The 27,516-nt window shown below is 35.3% G+C and overlaps 1 protein-coding gene across 16 annotated transcripts in view; it reads left to right on the top strand.

Moving 5' to 3' along the window:
- RhoGAP19D (Rho GTPase activating protein at 19D) overlaps positions 1 to 27,516 on the top strand; it is a 510,472-nt gene that overhangs the window by 365,225 nt on the left and 117,731 nt on the right. For 7 of the 16 annotated variants that reach the window (XM_081741277.1, XM_081741276.1, XM_081741274.1 and 4 more), the window contains 6 exons: positions 899 to 2,615; positions 6,599 to 6,745; positions 12,399 to 12,512; positions 13,978 to 14,139; positions 23,783 to 24,061; positions 26,016 to 26,150. In XM_081741277.1, the coding sequence (XP_081597403.1) occupies positions 899 to 2,615; positions 6,599 to 6,745; positions 12,399 to 12,512; positions 13,978 to 14,139; positions 23,783 to 24,061; positions 26,016 to 26,150 (2,554 nt within the window). The remainder of the gene's footprint in view (positions 1 to 898; positions 2,616 to 6,598; positions 6,746 to 12,398; positions 12,513 to 13,977; positions 14,140 to 23,782; positions 24,062 to 26,015; positions 26,151 to 27,516) is intronic. The other 9 variants (XM_081741279.1, XM_081741278.1, XM_081741280.1 and 6 more) reach the window with 9 other exon arrangements.

Raw genomic sequence — 27,516 nt, 5'->3', positions numbered from 1 at the left:
GCTGTATTATTATAAATGACAAAAATATAATACAGATTATGTAATAATACTGCAATCGAGTGTGGTTAATGAAACAATGGAAATAAATACTAAGCATGCGCAGTAATTATGGCGCCAACTCAACTGTGGACGGGTTTTCTGCTTTTAAAGTCTGAAAGATGGCTGGCATAAATCCCGGTTCCGCGAGTGGTGTGATGAAACACCAACAAGGCAACCTTTACTCACTAAGCAACAATTGTTTACCAGCGAAATTCAAATACTTTTTTTTTTTTTTTTTTTTTTTTTAATCTTTCGAGTTTTTCTCTTTCTTTTCTGCTGCTGCTGTAAGTATTTGGACAACATGAGACAGTATTGTCAAAATGCACGTGTATAATTTGCTCCTCCCCGTGTTGAGTGGGAGTGATACATCACTAGCCAATCGTATTTGTGACAAGCGGAAGGATACAAATATTTTGTTTATCGGAGTTTAGAGCTTACGCTGAATGTTGTATAGTGCTTACGCCACTGTTTGCGGTATTGTAATAGTGACTCGTGAAGGAATTCACATTGGTAAAAATGTATTTGCTACAAGCTGAGAAAAGGCGGCTTCAGAAAGCTTGTATGCAAGACTTAGGATATTAAGCAAGCTTTCTTGCCGTAATCTGTAAGGATAATATTTAAATATTTACTGATGTGACTCTTCTGAAGAGCTACAATTGGCTCTGCTATCCAGTCTGCCTCCGTTCAGTAGGATAAGAAGCGTGTTTCAGCGTACTTCATAAGCGCGGACTTAATCTTATCAGCTCTCAGTTATATCTTAAGTAGTTGTTAATCTCCAGCGGAAATTATAAACAGTTATTGTTGTCGTTTCAATCTCCCAAATGTAATGATTAATATATTTTGTTTTTGTTCTTTTCAGTACTTTGCTAAAACGGCACATAATCCTGAAACGAATCAGCGCCCCCAACGACTGAGACCTTCAGAAAATATGAAATCAACTCTTCAGTTCTCCCATTTGCCAAGACCGAAACCATATCAGCCTGTGGACATCAGCTCATCTTCCGCATTTCCGTTCTCTTCCACAAGTCACTCTTCCGTCACCACTTTTAGCTCGGGGGTACACCCTGTCAATGCTCGGACAATCGGCAACATATCAAGCGACGAGCCATCCTCTCATCCATGGCAGATTGTTCGGTACCACCCTCAAGAGGGGGCAGTTCGCAGGTCAAGTGAAGGATCTGTACCAAAAGGGTTGTTAGTGAGTGCGAGTAGTTCTGTTCATGGTGATTATAGTGAGCAGTCTAGTGAAGGAGGCCCCAGCAGTGCAAGTCGATATGGCGTAGAGCGAAGCGTGTGGGGTCCCGGTGTTCTGGATATCCAAAAGTCTGAAAGTGGAGACCGGGGTGGGAAGTACTTTGTAAGTGTACCAAGCCCGTATCCATTTACTATAAATTCTGATGGCAGCATTGCAAGCACTCATAGTTCAAAGTACAGTAGTGTGGAAAGTGTGCGTAGTAGTAGTGTAAATAGCGTACAGGTTCCAAGCTTTTCTCATAGTACTGTTGGAGGAAGAAGAGAATCATCGATCTCCCTGCCACCTAGTGGCCAAGAAACCTACAGCAGTAAAGATAGTGTGCAGTCGTATGATTCTAGAAATAGCTCGATAACGTTAGGCTCCACAGACGCTTGTGAAAGCTATGCCGCTGATTCTGTGATAAGTAGAATTAAGAAGAGCTTTGAGCAGAAAGAAGAGTTTCTAAAGAGACCGAACCAACCAATATGGTTGCCTGTTACGAAACCACAGCCTATCCCAAGAGAATTTTATGCTCATCCCCAAAAGTTTCAGCGTCCATTATGGCCCCCATTGCAAAATGGCCCTAGTCAGCTACAGTCGCCTACAAAAGTCCAGAGCCCTAGTACAAGTAAACCAAGACCCTCTCATCAGAATCTACGAAGAGTCAAGTCTATTGACTCTGAGAAAGATTTAGGAGACGACGCAGACGCTGCTGAGATTGGATGTTATAGTGCCCCAATTCTTCAATCTTCCCCTGAGAAAGGCCAGTTCATTTATGGCGGCCCAGTCACCAACGTCCCTGGGAAAGGTTTACATAGCAGCTTGTCGTCATCTGATGGAGTGGTACAAGGATCGCTTCGATCTGTCCCAAGTGGTAGTTTCCGACATGGGAAATCGTTTGTTACAACGCTTAGTAGGATTCACGAGAACTTGCCCGCCAATAGTGCTTTTGTGAGACAGTCTTCGATTTCTAGTGATGATTCTCAGCCCTCCTCCTTGCCTTGTTCTTTGCCTTCTTCACCGGCGCAAGGCAGCGCCGGTTCAAATTCGTCACCTCGAGCGAGAAACTTCGAGTCAGATGGAGAGGATCCTACATCTCCGCAAACATATTCGTATCTCGTTCGAGCTGGTGAAATCAGTCACATGCCCTCGTTGCAGTTGGTGTCGCGTGTGGCCAAGCAGTTTGAAAGTGGACAGCTGGACGACGAAGGAGCTAACAAAACTAATTTCTATCGAAGTGAGTTGTCCAGATTGTCTGCGAAGAAGAGTATTCCCAATGTGGCGGTCAGGAAGAAGGAGTTTGAATCAAGAGGCAAAGAAAGTAAATCTCTGGATAGTGCAGGTGAGTCTTTAATCTTCAACTCTTTAAGGCTAAGGATTATTTAGTTTCTCTTAGTCAGTAATACGAATAGCTAACAACAGGCAAAAAACATGAAAAAAAAAAAAATGAATTGTGGCATATTTAATCAATATCATAATCTGTGGTGTTTCCTAATTAAGAATTTCTGTAAAATAGCAGAGAAATCTTAATATAATAGAAGTTTTACAGTTCTATGTAGTATTATAAATAGAACGAGGAAAATTGAATATACTAAAATAAATAAATAAATAAATCTGAGGCTCGATGCATGAACCCATAACAATATTGAAAAATTGAAGGTAAACACTTCCTTCATTTGTGTGTATTTTAAGTCTCGTCTTAAGAGATTTAGTGTATGAGTTAGATTACCAGGCCTCCGCGTAAGCATATGGAGTATCTTTAGTAAACATGGTCTCGTGCAAGATACCTATATTCTAGTGAGAGGACATCAGCTACAGCAACAGAACTGTGTTGTCTGTTAGGTGCCAGGACATGTCGGCATTTGTGAAACGAACGCGCTGCCACAGAAGTAGATGTCTTCGTCTACTAATTGTCAAGATAAAATGATCTTGGCGCGTTTGCGTATTGGACACTCGATCTCTCACATTCCTATTCATGGCGGTAACCATCGGTATTGTGAAGAATAAATCGCCCTACTGAGTATTCACTACATACTTGTAAAATGAATACTTAAGCCTCATAAAACGTTGAAGATTGACTAATAATAGTAGTCAGGTTTTTGAGGATAACTGTAGGTTTAGTGATGGCATTTTCGCATTTGTTCACGGGACTGAAACCGTTAACGTTGTGAGAGGTTTTTAATTAATATCACAGTAGGGTGGTCCACAAAACAAAACTAACAATAGTCGGGGGTTCACAAGGTTCCTTCTGATCTATAGAAATGACTAACGAAATTTCAGTACAATTAAGTCATATTTACAGGTCGCTCCATTTTGCCTTTTTTGTTAATTGTTGTCAAACCTTTCAGAACAAAATGTCAGTATTTGTATTCTCAAGTTACAAAAACGCTTTCTTCAGTGGAGCGGGAACATTTTTACGATGGATTTCAACCAATTGAAGACTAAACTGCTTCTCTTCGTCGTTTTTTCGTCAAGGCTTCATTATACTTTTGATAAGACTTAAACCTTTTTCAGCTACATCATCACCACAGCCATTTTTAATAATTCACAAGTTTTGACTCCTATAATGTAGTATACAGGAATGTAATGGGGTGTATACCCATTACCCATATAAAATTTTTATAGTGCAGCATATATTTACCTTACATTTACGAAATGAACGAGTATATACGAAGGTAGGCATACGCTATATTTTTGAAAACGGTCCAGTGTATACCTCCCAAAAATTCTAGTATTAGATCATTGGAAATACTATAAGAACAAAAAGTTTTAAAGTTGAGCGATTTGTAAATATTGAGCAATAGGGCTGAAATTTTGCAGGTAAGTAGCTTATGACTCGAGGAAAAAATAAGCCTCGTGGAGGATTATTTTGAAGAAGTTTATTTATTTATTTTTTTTTTTTTTTAATTCATTTATTTGGTTTTGGACCACCCTAATATCACAGTATTGCGAGCGATGGTAATGTTTATAAAGAAATGTAAGCAAAAGGGTAGTACTTACCGCAAAAGAAACAAAACATTGTAAGTAGCGCTTTCGAAAGACCCTGCTTCCATCTTCAGCTTAAAGTAATTCGAAGCATTGGGAAGAATGTGGAAGGTAAAAAAATGGTTAACAGGATTTAAAAAATGTGAACCACAAGTCTTCTGTCAAACATAAAAATACATGTCAATGGTCACTCACTCGTCACTGTTGTAAAGAAGGCTTCACATATTTTAAATCCCTTAAACTTTTTTTTAAACCTATTTACAACATTTCTTCCCCATGTTTTAATCCTCGTCGAATTGTTTTTAAGCTGAAGATGGAAGCAGAGTTTTGCGAAAACGCTACTTACAATATATTCTGTTTGTTTTGCTGTGAGTACTACTCTTTTGCTTACATTTCTTTGTATTAATAAGTCGTATTCTTTTAATCACTATTCTTGTTATATGCCCTCTTATTTTATTCATTTAGCTTTTGGCGATGTCTAAATTAAAAGAGTTTGTTGTATTATTTTATTATTTCATCACGCTTCTATTGAATGTACACTCTTTAGAAATGTTATTTTTTGAGAATTTTTATTTATTTATTTGTTTCAATTAATTAATTAAAAAAGGATTTATCTACCGTTGATGTTTTCGTGACGGGAACAAATACCTCTCGGAGCTGATGATGTCCCCATTCACTTATCATCAATCAGACCAGCGTTCAGCTGATTGAAATTAGTATCTGTTAGATTCAGATTAGAGTCTTAAAATGCTTTGCCCCGTATATAACTTCATAACCAGAAGTACCGGTACTCAAAACAATGTCAATGGGTTATTAGGTTCATGCATGGTACCACAGAATTAGGTATGGTCCAGATATGTTAATTGTACATCAACTAGCAAAAATTTTCGCCCATTTATATTATGTTTGTTGCGGTTTCTCAAGTGGTAAACGCAAAATATGTTTGCGTATCCGTAAGTGCTATCCTGGCATGGGAATTGTGAATTTGATTTTTATCCTAAGTTATAAACGTATTGAATTATATGCACGCGTATTTGTACCTTCGTATACAACTGACGTATCATATCTGCTCCTAAATGGTTAAAAACTTGATACCTGTATATGTCATATGATGATGTGACACTAGACTGTCCAATGTGTATATATTTATCATGAAAATTAGCAGAACCTAGTCGACAGAAATGTCAGGTAATTAAGATATTTGTAAACCTAGTGTTCAAAGAAAAAATATAATAAACTTACACAATTACTGTCTAATTCGTATAGTTTCGTACTTACGTTACCAAACGCATTTTCATATATATAACAGTTTGTATTGTATAATCCAAGAATTATTGATTTAACATTTTTTAATCTGTTATGTCGTAGAGATGGAGCCTACTGGTTAATTGAACTAAATATCACCAAAACTGTAAATTTTGCATCGGTTAAACAATACAATTTATGGGCAGGGTAGTCTGTAATTGTGTGTGTGCGTAACGTAATCCAGCAATTTTTGGACAGAATAATCTGTAATCATGTGTGTGCATAACGCAATCTGGTCAAAACAGTCTCTTAGCAGTAATTTCCGAAATTATCCATTTGTACACCCTATTTAGTCTATTATTTGTTTCATATTTTCATGTGAGGAATAATTTTCCAAAGTTTTTTAAGTTTCTGAACATCCTGTATATTCTGGAGGTGATGATATTGTGTGGCAGTATGGATATTTCTGGGCGTTAGTATCACTGTTGTCCAGGTTATTTAAATGATTATGATTTCTATACTTCAAACCAACTAGAGAAATGTACTTTCTTGTGAACAACAGGAGAAATGGGATATGAGATTTAATTAACATATTCTCTAAGGTTTCACTTATGGTAGTGCGTCTCGGTAAAGAAAATTATCACACCCAGCACTTCTTTCGACTGTTACGTAGGGAGGCTCGAAAATCAACAGGTATCGCCTTAGCCTACCGCGATGTAGACATTTTCCTGTACTAGTTTTTATTTTATTTTTTGTGCCGATTCATGGAACAACTTCTACGGATGTGCCAGGAAGTCATATGCCATTTCTTTTTTCCCTACCTATCTGTGGTGTAACATACTTGCTATGGAGAAATTGTTAATTGCGTGGTAAACATACATTTCCCTCATTGTAGTGAGCTTTTTAGTGTTTGTATACCTCTTTTGTAAAACGTTTAGATGTTCATTTGTTTTTCTTTTTTTTTATCATTAGCGTTTAGCATTATATTACAAAACACCCAATGTGACTATTCCATCTTATTTTGAGTAATGCAGGTATTTTTTGCGCCTATTCTACATTCATTTCACTGTTATTTTCTTGTATGTTCAATTCCAGAACTGCCTCTTTTCATCAGACAGAGGCACACATCTGCTAGATACTATTCGAGTAGCGTAGAGATGTATTCTCCTAAAGTTCTTCGCTCTTTTAGCGTAAATGCCACGTATAACGTTTTAACGTTTCTACCACATTCCAGAATAGCAGGTAGAGTTGAATGGCGTCTGTGTTTTGACTATTGAACCCATCCCCCAAAATGTCTTACTTTTGCATTTTTTTTTTTTTTTTTTTTTTTTTTTTTTTTTATCTTTATCTTCTTGCACAGTTGCATGAGGCATGAGTTCACTTAAAAGTGAGTGGGTAAAATTCGCACAACATGATTTGTTCTTCTTTGACGTTTGATAACTACTTTCACCGTGAAAATCTTCGGATTTTGTGTAACTACTGAACTTATCTGTTTTTACCTTTTATTCATATATGTAATTTGTGTTTAGAAATGAGCACAATAGTAATACAAAATTTACTATCTTTCTTTTGCTTGTTTATTCATAAGGGAAAGGAGACAGTAAAATGCAACTTACCACAATCATAGATAGTGTTATTCTAAAGAAAAAATCTGCACCTGAAGAATTTTCAGTGATGCCATCATAGAAATTACAGTGTTGCAAGAATAACATTTACCCCAAAATCTAAGTTAAAACAGCGACTAGAGGAACAAACTCAACGGCATGTGATTACGTACAGGGTTTTCATAAAGTCTGGACGGATTTAATTGGCTTATAATTTTCATAAAAATGCTCATAATGAAATCAAATAAAGTGCAAACGGTAGCGGAAGGATTACGTTTTTAGTTGGCAACACTGTTAGATAAGCGGCAACTCTGAACACGTTGAGAGAGGGAGAGGGAGGGCAAGGGTCAGTTTCTTACCAAATTCCATCCATTGTTGTTTCAATGTTGACTGTTGACTGACTTAGCATGCAATCTGATAGTGGCATGGTAAGTTCTTAGAGACAAGAAGCGTCTTAGACCGTCCTCGAAATGGGAGGCCGCCAACATCGCCTGCAACAGTGAGCAGGGTAAGGGAAAGCATAATCAACAGCCCACAGAAGTCGATTCCTAGACGGTCCATGGAACTCGGAATTCCACAGACAACCGTGGACGGACTGAGCTGGTACAGATTACAGATAAAAATTTAATCCTTCCGCTACCGTTTGCACTTTATTTGATTTCAATATGAGCATTTTTATGTAAATTATAAGCGAATTAAATCCGTCCATACTTTATGAAAACCCTGTATTATGTTGTTTTGGTATCCTGTGAACTGTTTTTTTTTAAATAATAGTTGTATTTTGTTTGTAATAAACAACATAGTTTTAATATACATTTATTAAAATTAAATAACAATGTTATTTGAAAAGTATGTGCAGGATACCAAAACATGATCAAATGCAGGTGAGTTCGTTCTTCTAGTCGCTGTCTTCCCTTAGATTTTTGGGGAAATGTTATTCTGACAACACTGTAATTTCTATGATGGCAGCATTGAAAATTCTTCAGGTTCATATTTTTTTGTTGTAGAATAACGTTTTCTATGATTGTGGCCAGTTGCATTTCATTATCTCCTTTCACTTATGAATAATAATAAAAAAAAAATCAAAAGTTTTTTTTAAGTATGTCAGGCTCTTAAGTGTTGATCTCTAGTACCAACAGATATATTTAGTCTTGGGCCATCCGAGTATTTGATGGACAACTCATGTCCTCTGCTATCTTGTTCTTTCTCCCACTTTATCATTCAAATAATTGTATTATTGATTGCTTTTATTTATCATTTATCTCCTTTATGTGTACGTGATATAGTTGAGAGGAATTAAAATTCAGATACAATATCATTTTATTTGTTTGAATTCAGTTCTCAGATATAAGTGGGAATAAACACAGCTTCTTTTGATAAAGGACAACCGCTAACATTTGAGTATTCAGAGGCAGATTCGTGAAATTATTTGAAACGCTAGAGGCTACAGTTACTGAATAATATAATGCTCATTTCTAGTGAACAATCGTGTCTAGGTGATTAGCTTTCTCATATTTAGTTCTCGTACGTGGAGTCCCTGGTTCTATTTCCGGCCAAGTAAGTTTGTGGTGGACAACATCGTATCCATGGGATTTGTCGGGATACTGCCGTTTCTTTCCACATTTTCATTCCACCATCATTCACTTGCCTTAATCATCCGTCTCGCTTAGCCGAACAGGCATAATCGTGGGACGTTAAACTGAAAAATTTCGTTGTTTTTGTTCACGCGTTTGGTGAAATATGCATGACCTTGATTCCCCGTTAATCTATAGGTCCATTCTCCTAACCAGAGATATCCAAACTCTGGCTTTCGGGCACAATAATTGAATGTGAGCGCTGTAAGTGGATAGCTGGCCAGAACCTGAGTTCGAGGAAGCGCGAGCTGAATGAGGTAATGAACCTGAGCGAGTTTTAGCCCTATTGAGTATAATGAGCGCAAACCTCCGAGCTTCATTGAGGGTAGTGAGTGCAAGTCTCATCTGAACCTCGATCGCCAAATGGCAATCTGTTTCCAGTTTGGTGTTGAACAAAGATATTACAACTCAAACAACTTTTTTTTTTTTTTTTTTTTTTTTTTTTTTTTTTTTTTTTTAGCGCCGTGCCTATAGAATTCTTTACGCTTAGGAGTCGACACCATCTTTATAATTAGCACCGTGCTACGACGGAGTTATAAAAATTTCCATCTGCAAAGTAGAAAAAAAAAAGTTTGAGTTATCTTTGCTCTAAAAGTGTGTTTCATTTGCGTATTGTATATGAAAGAAAACATACACTTAATTAAAATTCGATAGTCATTTAGAAATACCCTGTACATTACTAAGATTAAAGTTGATCTAACGTTAGACTACTAAATTTATTATATATTCATTTTCATGGAGTAAGAGTCAGTTAAATAGATTTACCGAAGAAAATTAGTGAAATCAAACCTTCAAAGTTCCCATTAATTAAAAAAGGAAACAAATTTCCTTTGTATAAAGTAGTGGGCTATATATTAAAAAGTTGGTGTGAACAGCGTATACAATGGGTCCTTGAACAAAAAGATGGGATACAAAAGGTCGGTTACAAAAAGATTGTCGAGAGTGTCCGTGCTGGAATTCGCTCCTTTTTGTTCTGTTATGCCTTTTTAAGTGTGGAATGAATCCTGTATGATCCAGGGTACAACTTGAAAAGCAACCACTGTAGTACTACCTATTAGCAGATGTATAAATTAAGCATAGAAGCTAAATCAAGCATAGTTCATAGCATACATCTATGAACTAGCAGGAAACCATGGAAAGAAGCCAGGATGACATCGTTGCAAAGTTGTGGCGCATGTGTGTATCATTAGAAGCGAAAGGTTAACAAGTATTCCAGTATGCGTTCTGTGTGACACCTCTTCAGTTTCCACCCTATATTACAAACCTTAGAATCCACATAGTATACAGTTAAGATTTCTTTATCAGGAAAATTAATAAAGATAGTAATTGTTATTTTGTAAGACATAGTTTTTAAGAAGATATATATGCACATTGAACAATAACAGGATTGATTTGAATGAAATTGATAAAACCAGTGTTTACCTACTAGAAAATATAAATGATTAAAAACTTAGTTGATTTTATGAAAAGTAGGTGGGAACTAATATCTATTTTCAGTCACATAAAACAGATTCCTTTCATAAATGCTGAATAACTTGAAGGAAATTACAAGTGTACGAGGAAGGTACTATAAATATTTATGATAAAGAAACATTTATTGAGACAAAAGATTTTTTTTGTCATTTTTTGGTTTTTATTGTTTTCTGAAATTTTATTTTTAAGTTGTGCATGATCATACCATGTATGTGCATGTGCACGTTACGAAATTTCGTAATATATTTTTTATTATTGGTGTTTATTTTTTAAAAAAGTATAATAAATTGGTCTTTTTATTATTAGCCTATTTTCGCGACAATGAAAGTAAAATCGTAAGCTGTGGAAGTGTCAAAATAAGCCTATTATGTTGTAGAGCAGTCGTTGTATGACGTACTATCATTCTTTTACGGTCTGAGAAATAGCAAAGAGAAACACCAGAGCAAAGGAGGGGAGGGAATGAGAAAGGATAAAGGAATAAACTCGGCTAAAGGCAGTAAATAGGATCACGTGAAATGCATATTTATGAATAGGCTTGCGTTTATAGTAAGTACAATATCTAAATAGACGCTTATGCAACCCTATTTTTGTAATGTTTCCAGGGTTGCATACTAGCATTACGCGAAACGTATATTTTTATTTATGAATACAGGAAATATGAATACCCACCGTTATCCGTGAAGATGTTACCGAATTGGCTCACTTAACAAATTCGTTCGAGATAATCGTTCTAGCTGTCTATTGCACAAAAACAGAATTCTGCTTCTGTTCGAGAGTTATCGTGCGAAGTATTATCGGACAGACTTACTTACAGTAAAGTCTTATAAGGCCCACTAACGTGATCTAAATAACATTACAATCTTATAAGGTCTACTAGCGTCTTCCTAATAACATTACAGTCTTATAATGCCTACTAGCGTGATCCTAATAACATTACAATCTTATAATTCCCACTAGCGTGATCCTAATAACATTACAATCTTATAATTCCCACTAGCGTGATCCTAATAACATTACAATCTTATAATTCCCACTAGTGTGATCCTAATAGCACTGCAATCGTACAAGACCCCCTAGGGTGATCCAATAATATTACAATCTTATAATGCTCCCTAGTGTGATCCTAATAACATTACAATCTTATAATGCCCACTAGCGTGATCCTAATAATATTACAATCTTACAATGCCTATTAGCGTGATCCTAATAACATTACAATCTTACAATGTACCTTAGCTGATAACATTACAATCTTATAATGTCCTCTAGCATGCTCCTAATAGCATTACAATCTTACAAGACCCACTAACGTGATCTTAATAACATTACAATCTTATAATGCCCACTAGCGTGATCTTAATAATATTACAATATTATAATGCACACTAGTGTGATCCTAATAACATTACAATCTTGTAATGCCCATTAGCGTGATCCTAGTTACATTACAATCTTACAATGCACCTTAACATGCTCCTAATAGCATTAGAATCTTACAAGACCCACTAACGTGATCTTAATAACATTTACAATCTAGAAAAGCCCTCTAGCGTGATCCTAATAACATTACAATCGTATAATGCCTACTAGCGTGATCCTGATAAGCAGGTCTTGGCAGTGTACTCGTAATCATGTATCTATGAGTAGTGTACTTGTCAATTTATTAATCACACTATCGATATTCTTATTCGACGATATATTTTGTTCGACGTCAGATTTCTGTCTCCTCCTTTTCGTCTCTGTGTGGTGTACTACTTAAGCAATAAACTTCGACGTCACAGACCACACTCAGTAGCAAAAGACTATTATAGAGAAACTTACTTTAGTTTGGAGAGCTACAATTTGTGCAGAAAGTACTTAATTTAAAAAGGTTGAGTGTTTACAGTTTTAAAAATTTGGTCACGAAGATACTACATACAAAATATTTTTTATACAAATATTTCGTCAAACACATACATGTTTGGGTGCGATTTTTCTTAAGTGGATATAGAAGTCGACACTCACATACGAGAATGAATTTATCGCTAGTGTATGAAAAAAAACTAAGAAACAATAGGATATTTGTCACGTGCCTTAATCGAAATTATATTGTGCCTACTATTACACTTTTTTACTTTAAATATACTTGGTACATCTTGTGTGTAATGTTAATTAGTGTATAAATACGTAATGATCTTACTATAGGAAGTGCAACACCGTTGCCAGCCCTCTCTGGGAACCGACTGATTCCCATAGGTAGTAAGAGATTACACTGCGAGCCACCGCAGGATTTTTTGTCAGAAATCAACCAGTCTACAGGTATTGGCAAGTGGGCTTCTTTATATATATTTATATATGCTTATGTCGCCTTTCGTCCTGCACTTCAGTGTGCGAATTGTGTGTAGTGATTAATAATTACTACTGTTAATACTACTACAACTATGCTAACTTATGACTATTTGGGAAAGAAGCGTGTGAAGAAATATCTATAATATGCATGGTTGTTTGTGTGCTTAAAATGATAATAACAACATTAATGTCGACTGCTGTCAAAGCGTGGGTATATGTAATTTGTTCTAAAAAGATAGTGTAGATTTACTTTGCATGATATGAGGAATTTCCATCAGTTACGGACAGTAAATTTTCAGAATAATTTTCTAACGCTTGATGGCAAAAAAAGAAATGTCATTATTTTTATGTTCTAAATTGGCTGGTGTAACTCACAACTTAATTAATTATTTAAAAAAAGTTTTGAGTTTTTGTTTGTTTTTTAATTTAGTGTTACTTTATTTGTGTATTTATTTCTTTAATTGGTTATATATTCTGTTTTTTTCATTAGTCAAGAAGGTTACATTTTAGAGATGGGTCGATATCACAGCTTCTCAGTACCGATCCTAAACATTGATTTACTGGTCGATGCGTTCAATTTCCGGTCGGGGCACTCAGTCGAAAAAAAGTGTAAAAAACTTTTTCAGGACAGCCATCTTGAATGAGGTTTTCCTGGGTTTTCCTCATTCACACCAGGCAAATGCTGGGGTGGTACCTAACTTACAGGTCCGATGCCGCTTCCTTTCTCCCCAAATCCTTTCTTCCTTCCCTTTTCCCAGGTAGTGTGCTCGCCGAGGGACGTCATCTCTCATACGCGACGGGCTAAATGGCCATAGATGCCGAAAGCCCAGAAATCTAAATTCTAAATCCCTTGATTTACTGGTACTGATTGAGCAATAACTGTACATTTATAACTAATACACTTGATAAAACATTCCTAATCCTCTCTGGAAATAATATCAGTTTTAGCCCTCAACATGAGTGGTATACACAAATATTTTGTTTTAATTTATTTCGTTCGCTGTGCTAATATCAATAAAATTATATTTGGGATGTGAAAGTATCGAGGCCAATGTATAAATCAGTATTGTTAATGCCTTGCAAGTATCGAACCCATCTCTATTTTAAATCTTGTTTGTCATTGTTTTGTTATTTTGTTAGTAATTCTTGTTTTTTTTCAGTCATTTCAACTTAGTATTTTTTTCCCAGTCATTTCAACTAACATTTAAGCTGTTATAGTACAATTAATTTTCAAATTGTAGTCTTTCTTCTCTTTCGAATGAACGCATTGTAGTATAGCAGAATAACAGTGTCAAACTGAACATTATAATTTTCAGCTCTCTGGTCGTGATAACTGCTGAATGACCAGAACCCATTACTGTAACAAGCATTATTAGTTGGGCTGTATTTAATGCTGTAATGTAACCTGTGGTGCTGTTTATTTGTCCTTCTATAGAACCACCCCCAGAGCCTCGATACCGTGCTCGATCTCGTTCAAACTCTCTCGAATCCTGGACTACACTAGTTACTCCATCGACTTGGTCGCGAGACGAGCCTATTCGACGACGTGCTATGAGACAAGACTCATATTTAGCAGCTGTTCGATCACCAGTTGGAGGTATGTGGTTAACCGAAGCAATAATGCGGAAGTCTGTACAGGTTGCTTTATTTGAATACCCCCGGGTGCTACTATCTAAAAGAAAATCTTGGTGCCATGTTAGTAGTAATAGCTTCTGTGTCTTGTATTAAATTAATTGTAAATGCTTGAAATCAGCATGCATTGTGTGAATGCGGAAGTTTGTTAAATTAGAGTAATATGTATATAAAACAACATTTTTTATTTGCAATAAAACAGCGTAAGGAGAAAACTATAAATACTTTCGCTAAAATCTTCATCAAATGGTGAGGGGGAAGAAGTTGTAAGGAAAGTAAAATGAAAGAACAGGAAAATAGTTGGAAAATCTGCAGCTGGGTGCCATGTCGTAATTGGACAGTATTATACGCTTCACGGCTAGTTCCTTGTTTTCAGTATTAGTCTTTCTACTTGTTGTCACTAAGTGATAAAGCGTTTAGCTAAATCTCTCTCAATTTAAGCTTTTAGTATTGCGCGTTCATATTTTCACTGTTTTTTCCTGGAAAGTAATTTCTTACTTGTATTTGTTCCGGAATTTCTTTATTCCGGACAGCGTCCTTGAAAATTTATAGTATCAAGAAAAAAAAAATTGTTGGAACTTTTTAAAACACGCTTAAACCAAAGCCGTACCAAGAATTGGGAATATCAGAGATCCGGTTCATTCAGATAATTTAAAAGTGCCACTTTCTTTGGGAGATATCAGTAATAAAAATTAGAGAATTATGGAGTGGGTCATTGGCCATGAATGGAAATGTTATCACGGAGTTGCTGTACATTTTTTTCAACTGACCTTCTGGAAGGAAATATATGAAATTTCACGACAGTGTGCATTTGTACAATCCGCGGCAAAAAACCTGCAACATGAGCATATAAGTTTATTGTGAAATGACGAAGTCTTTTGCTCCAAAATAAGTGTGCACGGGAGGAGGCTGAGGTTTATCCTGGCGTGATTCATGCCACTTAGACGTTATGTTCATTCCCTGTGCTGTTAGGCGTAGTTTCACAATAAACTTACATTCTCATGTTGCAAGTTTTTTGCCGCGGATTGTACCAGTTCATATTTATTTATTTATTTATTTATTTATTTATTTATTTATTCATTCAAAAAAAGATCGTGAAGATATAATTTCTTATTGCAAGTCTCAGTACTAATAATAGTAATATGAACAACCTGTTCATTGAAAGAGGACGACATATAGTAGCAATCCAAGACAAAATCGTACCAACGCTAAACTGCAGAAAGCGCATTCTGAAAGATGAAATTGCAAAAACAGGAAAGTGTGGAAGATAGCAAGACAAAACTGAAACAATAGAAATTATTATATCAGAAATTATACACCAAACCATAGCAATCCAATGCTACCTGATATCAGAAAAGCTATTACATTACAAATCTAATTCCCATCCTGTGGTGGAAAACAAAAGCTTCAGACTATACAGGGACAGATAAACTATGACATGCAACGGATCGGTTATTATATCAGTACACAAGAACAGAAAATAATCAGCCTTTGTAATAGATATTGCAATATCATCAAATAACAACCTGAAGAAAAGAGAGGGGAGTACACTGACCCAGCAACTGAATCAAGACATGCGGAAAACAAGAAACTGTAACCATAGTTCCACTCCTAATATGTACCACAGGACTTAACACGAATCACTTTGAAACAGAACAGAGCAAACCACACATTCAACATATACACACACACACACACACAAATACTTATCTCTAAATTACAGAAGCCTGTGTGATTTAGAGATAATTATGTGAGAAAAAAGGCTGCAATGATCAGGAGAATAGTAAGGAAGCTTCTCAATGACTGCAACATACTCGAGAAGAAATGATCTTGGCTAAGCCCGATCACAACACCAGAGGGAATCTGTAATAGACAGAGGAGATAATAATAGAGTAAATGTAAAAGACCTGGTGAAAATCTAGGATTTAAACACGAAAATTTAGACAGTTCCTGGATCTTGTTGACAAGGAAAATAGATTAAATACCAGACAAGTGATATTCTCCGTTAAATTTCCGTAGTTTTTGCATACTATATTTCCATTTGAACTTAAGGAAACTGAATATGTAGAGCAGGGTTTATGCTGACATAATCATAAGCATAATACTTGGAAGATCTTGCTAAAATTTAGCTTCCATAAAATATGTTTTGATTGTATATGAACGGGTTACATTTGCGATGGTCATTACAGAATTTTGCATTTTAGTTATACAACAAACTAAAGTTGATTTAGGATATTCGTGTTGTTTTTTCTGAAGAAAACCATACCAAACAATAAGTATTGGTACTCTCTGTAATCTTGACATGTTCTAAGATAGGAGGAGGACACGATAACAGTATGCTACCAAGAAGCAGTCGTATTTTATCACGCCGTAACAAATCACGTTGCGGAAAAGAGCGAGTTTATTGGTCGATTTTAGCAAACTTTTTATATCTTTCTTTTTAAATAGACTTAATTACCTTAGAGCAGAAAAGAGTAAAAAGTTGAGACGCAAGTGTGTGTATATATATATATACACTCCATTAGAACCTATGACATAATTAATTCTGTATAAATCTGTAATACCGAGCTTCGTGGATCTGTGATCAGTTCCTCATTAGGGGAGGCCTTTATTTGTGTTTTAAAATAGTTTTAGAACATGTAATTGTATTGCATGAATATGCTTGTGTATGTGTTTGGCATAACAGCATGTTTTATTTACTTCATGTTAAGAACAATATGTTCTGTCTTGACAGTGTACTTTGTTTGTAAATACTTTTTTAAATAGGTTTGGTGCATTTGATGGCATGATTCACACAGCGCAGCAACAGGATTCTGTTTTAAAGTTTAATGTCCCACGTTTATGCACCGAGGTCAAGGGAGACGTCTACGACGATGATGATCAAAACGGTAAAAAGATCGAAACGTAGGACGAAACGGGAAAATTCCGAGAAAAGCCACGCGCACAGTGTTTGTCCACCTCAGAGCCCACCTGACTCGGTCTGAGATCTAACCAGAGACCCTTGGCATCAGAAATAAACGCTCTACCACGGAGCCACCGCAACCTCACACGATGTTAATCCAGGAATCTTCCGGTATCGATGAAACGAATGCTTTATTAGTGCTTAAAATTATATCCTGCTACCCTAATCCTTTATACAATTCGTTTCGCCGGTACCAGAGGACGGCAGAAACATGGATATTTAAATAGAGCGCATACCAGGTTCCTCTGTAATTTCTTGAGCCGCTTGTGATAGGTCTCAGTTTTGAAGAAGCTAGAGCGTTTCAAAACTTGATATTTCGCATTTTCGACTGTTTATAACTGGAAAGAGACGTTTTTCGATACATTTGATTAGAAAATGTTTCTTTCATTTAATAGAAGGAATCATATCTCGGAGTTGGATCGTCGAATTTGTAGGCACATCATATTTATTAAAGCTGCATTGCTGTTCAAGAATAAAAACCCATATTCCAACTCACTCGTTCTAACTGTATAAATAGATTTTTTTTTTTTTTTTTTTTTTTATCTCTGCTGTGGATCATGTTGTCAAATATAACATAAGAAAACTTCTTCTTGATCTGTCTGGTTTCAGAGTATGTTTTAATGTTTTCGGATCAAATACTAAACATGAAACATGTTTTGTTTCAAATTCATTATGAAGATCTAGCAATACCTTGGGGGGCTGTTGAATCGAGGCTGGAATCAGTTTTAGCATTCAGTAGTCACCTCCAATAGAAGATACTTATTTGTTATTTCTGTCAAGTATACGGCGGTTACAAGGGTACGTCACATATTTATTCCTTTATAACTCAATCTATTGATTCGTATCGTTTCGTCCAGTTTGCTACTTATCCACACTACAGCCAGTTGAACAGTTGTAATCATAGTCAGCGTAGATTATGTTGATTCAATATTTTGTCTCATTTTCGCTGTAAACTACATTTTTTTCAAATCCTCTGAAACAATATTCCTTTTATCACGTTTCTACAATTTGTATAATCTTTAAATACAATTATTAAGCTCCCATGTTTTTATGTAAATAATCAATTTTAATTTATATCTTTGTAATGTATACAAGTGTTAATTGTATGACATGACTTTCACAGGATAGTAGAATACTTTGAGAAATTTTCCGAAATTCGGGACAGGGCATTCCCAACACGTGATGTTATTGCCATTTTTGTTGATAGTATCAACTGTAGTAATTAATTTTTAGTCCAGTAACTATGGTATTCTTAGTTCTATTATGAAAACGCATTGAGTTCGTTGCTTAAGTTAGTTTCAAAAGAATATCTCATGAATATACAACTTCCTTCGGGCTTCAGCTTACTGTATGTTAAGTATTATTATTTTTAAAATATGTTAAACAACGTATTAAAACGTTCTTCGGCATCGAACAGCAACCTCCAAGTAGTACTGGATTTTTAGCATGGAATTTGATAGAACTACTTGATGTTTAATACAGTACACTTTGGATTTGTTATTATTTTATGTAAATATCCTATCCTGGAATATTCCTTAGGGCCTGTCCTTGAATATCCTGATATGTATACTTAATATCAGTTTAAGACGAGTATGAATGAATCTTCTATAAATATTTAGTTTATACGCATGTGATAATGCTGATGTTATAGACCATATGAACTTCAAATGCATTATGTTGTGAAACCGATAGTTGTATATACAGTATTATGTGCCTTGTAAATAAAAATTGTAATAAAGTATCCGCATAAGTGGCATGAAATGTTTGTGCATCCCAAGTTGTTGCATGCAAGTTGGTATTAGAGAAATTATTTGTTATGTGACATGTTAATACAACGTAAAGATGCAGATTTTTTTAAAAAAAAGTAAATATATTTTTATTATATTTTGTGTTCTATTATGTTCAAATTGCTTGAAGTAAATAATACTTTGAAATGAGGTACATCATTAAAGGGCTGTCTTTACTGTTGGGGCAAACATATGCCATCAGCGTAAGCATTATCGACTCCTAGAACCTTGTTCACGGAGGATATAAATACAAAAAAAAAAAAAAAAAAAAGTAATGAAAACATTAAGGAAATAAATAAGAATGGACTCACCAAAGTAAAGCAGTGCAAAAGCAGTGAAGCAGGTATTCGGTGTGTATGACCGAGGAGTGGTGTTTCAAAAAGTCCGTGACATTCTGCCTGGTTCCTCGCCTATGCACTGTTGCGAGACGTATAATAGAAAACATCTCTGATGGATATAACTTTCGCGTAGTTTAAACATGTTTTGGACGCGTAACTGACTGCATGTCATTATTATAACGTAAATACTTCTTGAATTATAACGAATTAATTAAAACAAAACATATAGTACTTGATAAGAACTTCCTTAGTTTGATGGCATACTTCTGTCCCAATAATGGAAGCAGTCTCTGATAAATACTTAAAATTCTGTATGTAATCTTTCCACTTTCTTTCAACTTTTCTGATGTGTGTTTAAGAAGAATTGTGGTCATGAGATGTTTTGACCATTATTTCATAAAAGTTGTAATGAAGAAATTCTTTTCTAGAAAGTAAATATATTGTATATAAATGTGGTTATTGATAACTCTTATTTAGTGAGAAACAGTTGGGAGCAAAGTGCAGAAAGACAGACTAGAGTGTGCATAAGAGTTGGTGGGAATCGGTGTAGGGAAATTCTTCTGCATGTCGTACCTGAGTACAAATAAGATTTCATTTTCCTGTCTTCTTCATTTTGTGTAAGTTACTTTGTACCAGTGATCCTAAATTTAAAATTGATGTCTTAGGTTTGCGTGAATTCTTATTCAGATACACAAGACTTTGAATAAACATTTTACCAAACGTGTTTTACATCTTCGGCCTTATTACAGCATTTTCATCAAATACATTATCTACTCTCATTGAAATAATACAGTTTAATAATCATATAACTGTAGTGTTTTTGTTTAGTTTTTCATTTATGTATTTATTTATCTAGAATGACATTCATGAAGCACAGATTATTTAGTTCCTTAAGAGCCTGACTTACTTAAAATAATATAAAATTTACCATTTTTCTTTTGGTTGTTTATTCATGAGTGAAAGGAGATAATGAAATGTAATTTACCACAATCATAGATAATGTTATTCTACAACAGAAAATATGAACGTGAATAATTTTCAGTGTTGCTGTTCATAGAAATTAGTGTTGCCAGAATAGCATTTCCCCCTAAAATCTTAAGTTAAGACAACGACTAGAGGAACTAACTCAACTGCATTTAATTACGCATCATGTTGTCTTGAAATTCTGTGAACTACTTTTTAAATAACATTATTATTTAATTTTAATAACTGTATATTATAACTATTTTGTTCATTACAAACTAAATACAACTAGCCTATGATTTAAAAAGTAATTCACAGGATTGCAAGACAACATAATACGTAAACAAATGCAGTTGAGTTCGTTCCTCTAATCGCTGTCTTACCTTAGATTTTGGGGGAGATGTTATTCTGGCAACACTGTAATTTCTATGAGTGACAACACTGAAAATTTTTCAGGTTCATATTTTCTGTTTTAAGATAACATTATCTATGATTGTGGTAAGTTGTATTTCATTATCTCCTTTCACTTATGAATAAACAAGCAAAAGAAATGGTAAATTTTGTAGTACTTTTAGTTTGGCAGGACTTGACGAGTAAACGGCACCTTTGTCATCGTTGAAATTTCAATAATAGGTTCAGGATTTCACCAAAATATTTTTGATAACCGGGAAATTCCCAAAGTCTTCAAGTTATTATCAGAACGTAACCGACAATGGTGTTCATTGTGAAAGAGTAAAAGGAATCTTGAACTCAAAATATTATCCTCTGCCTAACTTTGAGTGTTCAACTATGTACCCAAGAGCATACTACAGTAATTAAATGATTTTGGTTCATAAAATTATTGTTCAGTTACTTGTATTCGCCTGCAGCTAATTTTGAAAACCAAAAGTCGAAAAATAATCCTGAAAACACAGTCATTCTTATTACTAATTGAGCTATAGGCTCAACAATTCAATATTAAAATTTTCAAAGCAGTAGACAGACAGAAGCCACTGTAAATAATGAAATCAGGGTGTCTATCGGTCACGAAAGTCACGAAAAAGTCACGAAATCAGAAAACGGTCATGAAAGTCACGAAATTTAGCAATTGGGTCACGATTTTTTTAAACTGTACAAATGTGAGTACAGATTGGAAAATTTTGTTCTATAAAACGTCAAAATTCACCACAAAAAATGTCTATAGTCGGCTTTAGACGCTGCCAGATCGCAAGCAAAGTACGTTTCTATCGCATGCATGAAAATTCGGCCTAATTCGTACCCAAATTCGCTCTTGAAAATGTTAGGAAATTTTATGATTTGGCAAAGAAAAGGTCACGAAAAAGTCACGAAATTTCATTTTGGAATTTTAGTAGACACCCTGGAAATGTATAACAGTCATATCTGTCTCTAAAGCAGAAATCACATTAGCTCATGATACATTCTCTAGAATATTTAAATTTTCCATAATTTTACGGCGGTGTTGTGAAAATACAAAATTATTTAAGCTAGGAAACAAATCACTAAACAAAGCAACGTTTATTTTAAAATAATAACTGTGTGATAGTTTCGCCAAATAACTGAAAATATTATCTTCAAGTATTCAGTTAGTTGGCGAAACTATCACACAGTTATTATTTTAAAATAAACGTTGCTTTGTTTAGTGACTTGTTTTCTAGCTTGAGTTATTTAAAATAGCAAAGCTACACAGCAAAAAATGAGATGTTGAAATAACACAAAATGACTACCACTTTAGCGTGTTACTTGTGTGTTAATTCAGCACCAAGATATCGCCTTCCGAGCATATCAGAAATAACTAGTTACTACCTGAGAGAATTTGCGTTGGTATTTATCGTTTAATATGAGCAAAGCTTTGCAAAATATCTTTGGCACTTATGCCAAGTAACAGATAATGTTCTATGTTTTCTGTAATCGGTCACCATAATATTGTTGTAAACCTGTGAATTGTCTGACAACAGTTACATAGGCAACAGTTCTGCCATCTTATGTTCATATATGCTAAGACACAAGAATAACAAATAAAGAAAACAGATGGAAGCACAGCTAACTGTTGTCAGATGATTATAGTTATTATTATTATATGACTAATAGTTATTATTACCAGTTTGAACCCCCGAAACAGTATGAATGAATGGTAAATCTGAAAGAAGACTTAGATCACGTTTGATTAAAGTTCGGAACCTTTTAAAGAGGTATCGTGCACACATACACGAACAGATGCACACATACAAGAATACATAAATGCATTTTGCTTTATATATATATATATATATATATATATATATATATATATATATATATATATATATATATATATAATATCTCGAATGGTCCTCTCTGCAGGTCTGTTGGCTAATACTTGCGCCTTTGGTGGTTAGGATTTCACCTTCAACTGTTGGTCCACGCCTCCTGTAGCCTTGGTGCTAAAAAGGGGGCTAAACTACAAAAAATAAACAATATATCGAATAGTAGAAATTGTTTCGCGTCAATTGTAGAAAATTGTTAAAATAAAAACAAAATTATAAATTTACTCTCACAAAAAGGCTTGGAAGGTGGTGACAGTCCCGATCACCGAGAATTCAACTATTGCACACAATAACTAGAACGCTGGAAAATGTAATTGCTGATTTTTCAGAAAACAAATGAAACGGTCTATCCTCATTACGTTCTTTGAAAGTAAACTCAATGTAGTCACTCTTTCGGCTGAAAATCATCAACCGTAATTTTGGAAATAGGATAAGGTTTTGCAAAAAGAGAATTCGGCTATACTTTCATTTTCACTTTAATAAATCTGACGAACGTCGTTACTGTGGAAATACATATGGAATATTTTATTTTCTCATAAATGAACTTACGTACTCAAAAGCAATATTTTTTTTATATTCGCTCTTATAAAAATAATTAGAAATTCTTTATGTAAACGAAAATCCTTAAATGAATCAGTGGACTTAAAAGCTAAGATGTCATTTCGTGGTTACAACCTTAACGGTTATTTTTTTTTTTTTTTGGGGGGGGGGTAAATGTAAGGATTGTAGTATGATCTTTGATCTGCGAACTCCTGATATCTGCAGACAGTTTTAGAAACTAAACAGTTCTTCTTGTCACTGAAACGATAAGACGACAGCGTGTGTTTTAGAATTTAAATAAATGAATGGTACTTGGATTGTTTTTATGGGACACATGTATGCCGTTGGCGGCCTAAAGGATAAAATATGAGGAAATAAGGGAAGAGGGGCATTAATAATAATTTGCTTTTCTGTTTTTTTCTAGTACATTGTGTATGCATGATAAGTCATTTTTTATTTCGTATCTTCAAGTTCACTTGTATACGCAACTGAAAAGAATCTACAATAAAATTAATTATACTTCACCTTGCTGATTCACGTAAAATATAGCTCGCACCGTATGCACTTTTTTTAAATATATGTATCTTTTTTGTTGTACGCTTTGTGTATGTTTGTATATATGTATTGCTGCATGCAGTGTTCTTTCATTATTATTTTTTTTCTTGCTTTTTGTTTTATTTGCTTGTTAAGTTTGGGTTGCTTCATCCCTCTGCAGATCACGGTGACAAAATTGATGTGACTGAATCCAAGGAGAACCAAAGCCCGGTGTCAAATCGTTTGGACGCTGAAACCCCAACGAAACCCCTCCGACCTACTCAATTAACAATCCTTAACCCTATTCGCCCAGCAGCATCTTCTTCACCTGTACCATTAGCTTCCACTCCCATCCACCCGTCAGATCCTGAAACACCAAGCCCTGCAGATATTCCTGATGTGAACAGGTTAAAAGCTGACATCAGGCAGTTGGTAGCTGCTTTTAGTGGCGTATCTCCAGGTTAGAGTTTTTTTTTTTTTCTGCATACAGGCTTTCTTATTTACTATTTAGCCATTGTTACGGCTTTTCTTCTGTACCTAGTTGCGGACCAGTGAACGCTTCCCGCTAAGAAAGTATTGTGTATCTTAAGCTCAGTGTTTCCTGTAAATAAAATTAAAAGGAAAATGGGGTAGATTTGTTTTCGTAGATTTTCAAGCACAGCACAGTTATCACGTGTTCATTCTTATTTGCACGTAGGTTTTGGCAGTAACAACAAAGGTACATTTCATCAAATATTTGACGAAAGGTCGTATCTCAAAATCTCACATTTTCAGACATAAAGAAAGGAATAATATTTACGTATACAGGAAAACAGTTGAATATGTAATAATTCGTCAGCTATTCCATATAATAGTTAAGTGGAATATATGATCAATTATTGCATTTTTAACTCTTTCCTCCTCTGTGAAATTATATCACTTTCATTATGTTTGAAAAAGTAAGATTTTGAGATACGACCCTTCGTCAAATAGTTAGAGAAACAGGTGCTTTACAATCATAGACAAAAGGAACTTGCATATGTTACATACAGATTACGTACGAAATACAAAGATATCAAAAAGAATAATCCGATCTCAAAATAATATATTTATAAAACTAATTTCCATAGAGCCGTTGAGTAACTTATAAATGCATTGTAATTCTTACCATTTTGCAGTTTAATACTAACAAAGTTTTGTATTAAATAACTAGGTGAGTAAAAAAGATAACAACGTTATTGTATTCCCTACATTGTTACGAAGAATCGACTGTTACCTACCCGTAATCTATAGGTGTTTGAGTATTACCACCTGTCCGGAATTAGACGAGGCATCCCGAATTTTAAGGAAATTTTCAACGTCACGAATCACGCGTAAGAAGAATCCATTATTTCTAAGAGGGGCTTATTACATGTTGGGACGCTAAATCACCCAAAACACTTATAAAATATGAGACAGATAGGGACGCATTATATGACGGGACGCCAAATTATCCAAAACACAAAATATGGGACAGATAGGGATGCGGAATTATTCAAAACACTTACAAAATATGGGACAAATAGGGACGCATTATATGACGGGACGCCAAATTATCCGAAGCACAAAATATGGGGCAGATGGGGACGCATTATATGATGGGACGCGGAATTATCCAAAACATTTACAAAATATGGAACAGATAGGGACGCATTATATGGCGGGACGACAAATTATCCAAAACAGTTACAAAATATGCGACAGAAATTTTTGCAAAATTTGTACATTTCGACGCACAATGTGTTCCTATGACTATCGAGATATCGATATGGTTCTGTCGTTTTTTGTTTTTTCGTTGGTAGCAGGAAAATAACCGTCGATGTTATTCTTCCGGTTCAAAAAGTTCATATCTTCTTTTCAAGTAACCGCCGAGAAAATGACGCTACAAGTTTTCTGTTTCATGTGCCTCTGGGTTAAGTTTTTATTCGAATTTTAATTTATGAATTTATGTATTTTCTTCTGTCATTAATAAATTGCTCCATGTGCACATTTCGGCGTGTTGTCTGGTATCTCGCTTGACGCGTGCCAAAAGATAGCAGCCTTACTGTTGGTTTCATTCAAGTTTCGCTTTGGATGCGTATCTGAACTGCAGAAATTGTACCGTACGCAGTTTCGATCTAAGTTACAGCAGTGTTCCTAGGAAAATCCCAATAAGATGTTCTACCTGTTATTTTACCTGTATGTATCATCATTCCCTGTAATTTAAGATTTCAGTTCATTGCATAAAAAAACTGTTTGATTTTGTGGAATTCGTATAAATTAATGTATTTTTGTACTACTTAATTGCTACTAAATTTTCTTTTTTCCTTCTCTATCTCTAACTGACAAGTGAGAGCTCGGTTTTTCGTGTATTTTTAAACATTTTATTGAGTATTTTTTAACTTTTTTTTTAACAGTGCCTGTTAGTAGTGTGACAAGCACAAATGGAAGTAACACGTTCACTACAACTACAGCTTCTTCAAGCGATACTAACACCACCACATCTACCAGTGTGGTGCCTGCAGTGGTACGTCGACAAAAAGCTGTGCTAGGTGAGCAGTTTATACTTCTTTGGTGTGGTTTTAATGTAATTTATATTTCCTAGGCATGATTAGGTGCGGGGCCGCGGTGGCTCAGTGGCAGAGCGTTCACCTCAGGTGTGTGGGGTTCCTGGTTCGATCCCCGCCCACGCCATGTGGACATCATGGTAGACCAGCACCCTGTGCGTAGGTTTTCTCGGGGTCTTCGCACTTCTTCATTCCACCATTTTATTCATTTCTCATCATCACCATTTCCTTTAGCCTACACGGCGGAATCGTGGGACGCAAAACCGAAAGATTTCATTTCATTTCATGATCAGTGCGTTAGTCAGTCTGTCATGAGTTCCAAAATTTTCTGTCCCATGAATTGAAGTCTTTTAGGCTAAGGGAGTTGATTAATGAAAGTGAATATGATGAACTAATTTGTGGAATAATAATGTGGGAGAAAATGAGAAAACCTACGGACACAATGTTGTTCACCATAAACTGGCATGGACTAGAATCGAACCAGGGATTCCTTGCACCAGAGGTGAGCATTCTACAACTTAGCTATCAGGCCCCTACCCAAAATTTAGAGAACTGAGTAGAAAATCGAATCGTCAAGGACTTTCTTTTAGACTTCCAAAAAGAAAGAAAAAAAGATCGTGGCCGAACTGTTTAAGTGCTGAGTGCTTTGGAGATTGTGCTTGATGAACGCCCTCACACGCGCCACATTTTCCGGCGTTGTTACGGTCCGAGATCGGCTAGGCGATTTATTTTCTCAGTGCAGATCCTGTTGCTCTAAAATTTGATGCCCAAGCTTGAATAGTTTTTCTATCCGGAACGGAATCATGTCAGCCAAGTTGAAACCGAATGCGAAATGCCCACTGGGTAGTAATCACAGAACCACCGCTACGAATATATTCCTCCACAACAAACGCGCTATGGTCACCGCGCCACGCCATTGCGACTACTGAAAATGGCACCTATAGCGCTATCAATCGATACCCCCTCCGTCTCTGTATCCCCACCACAACTTACATAGCGCCCTCTCCAAATACGGAAGGTCTTTTTCGCCGGACTCTGTACACATCCAGCAGAAACATACAAGCTGATAAATAAATTTTAAGAACATAATACAAAATTGTATTCTTTATGAATGCTTAATTTTGTAATTATTTACGTGCTTTATCTTCACAATCCTGCCACCCAACTTTTGTCCTCTCAGTGGTTGTGCGAGAACATTGTTTTCTAAACCTCGTTTTAGTTTCTTAGAAAAATAAGGTAAATCTCATTGTTAATTGTAATGTTTCTTAAACTCGAAGTCATAACATTACATTCATACATACAGGGCAAAAGCTAAATAATAAAATAATATTTTCCCGATTTCCTCTTTTCT

Source organism: Thermobia domestica, chromosome 15, assembly GCF_964235325.1.
Source record: "Thermobia domestica chromosome 15, izTheDome1.hap1.1, whole genome shotgun sequence".
Classification (NCBI taxonomy): Eukaryota; Metazoa; Arthropoda; class Insecta; order Zygentoma; family Lepismatidae; genus Thermobia; species Thermobia domestica.
Note: the sequence above shows the minus strand (reverse complement) of the source record. Positions and strands in the feature narration are given on the sequence as shown.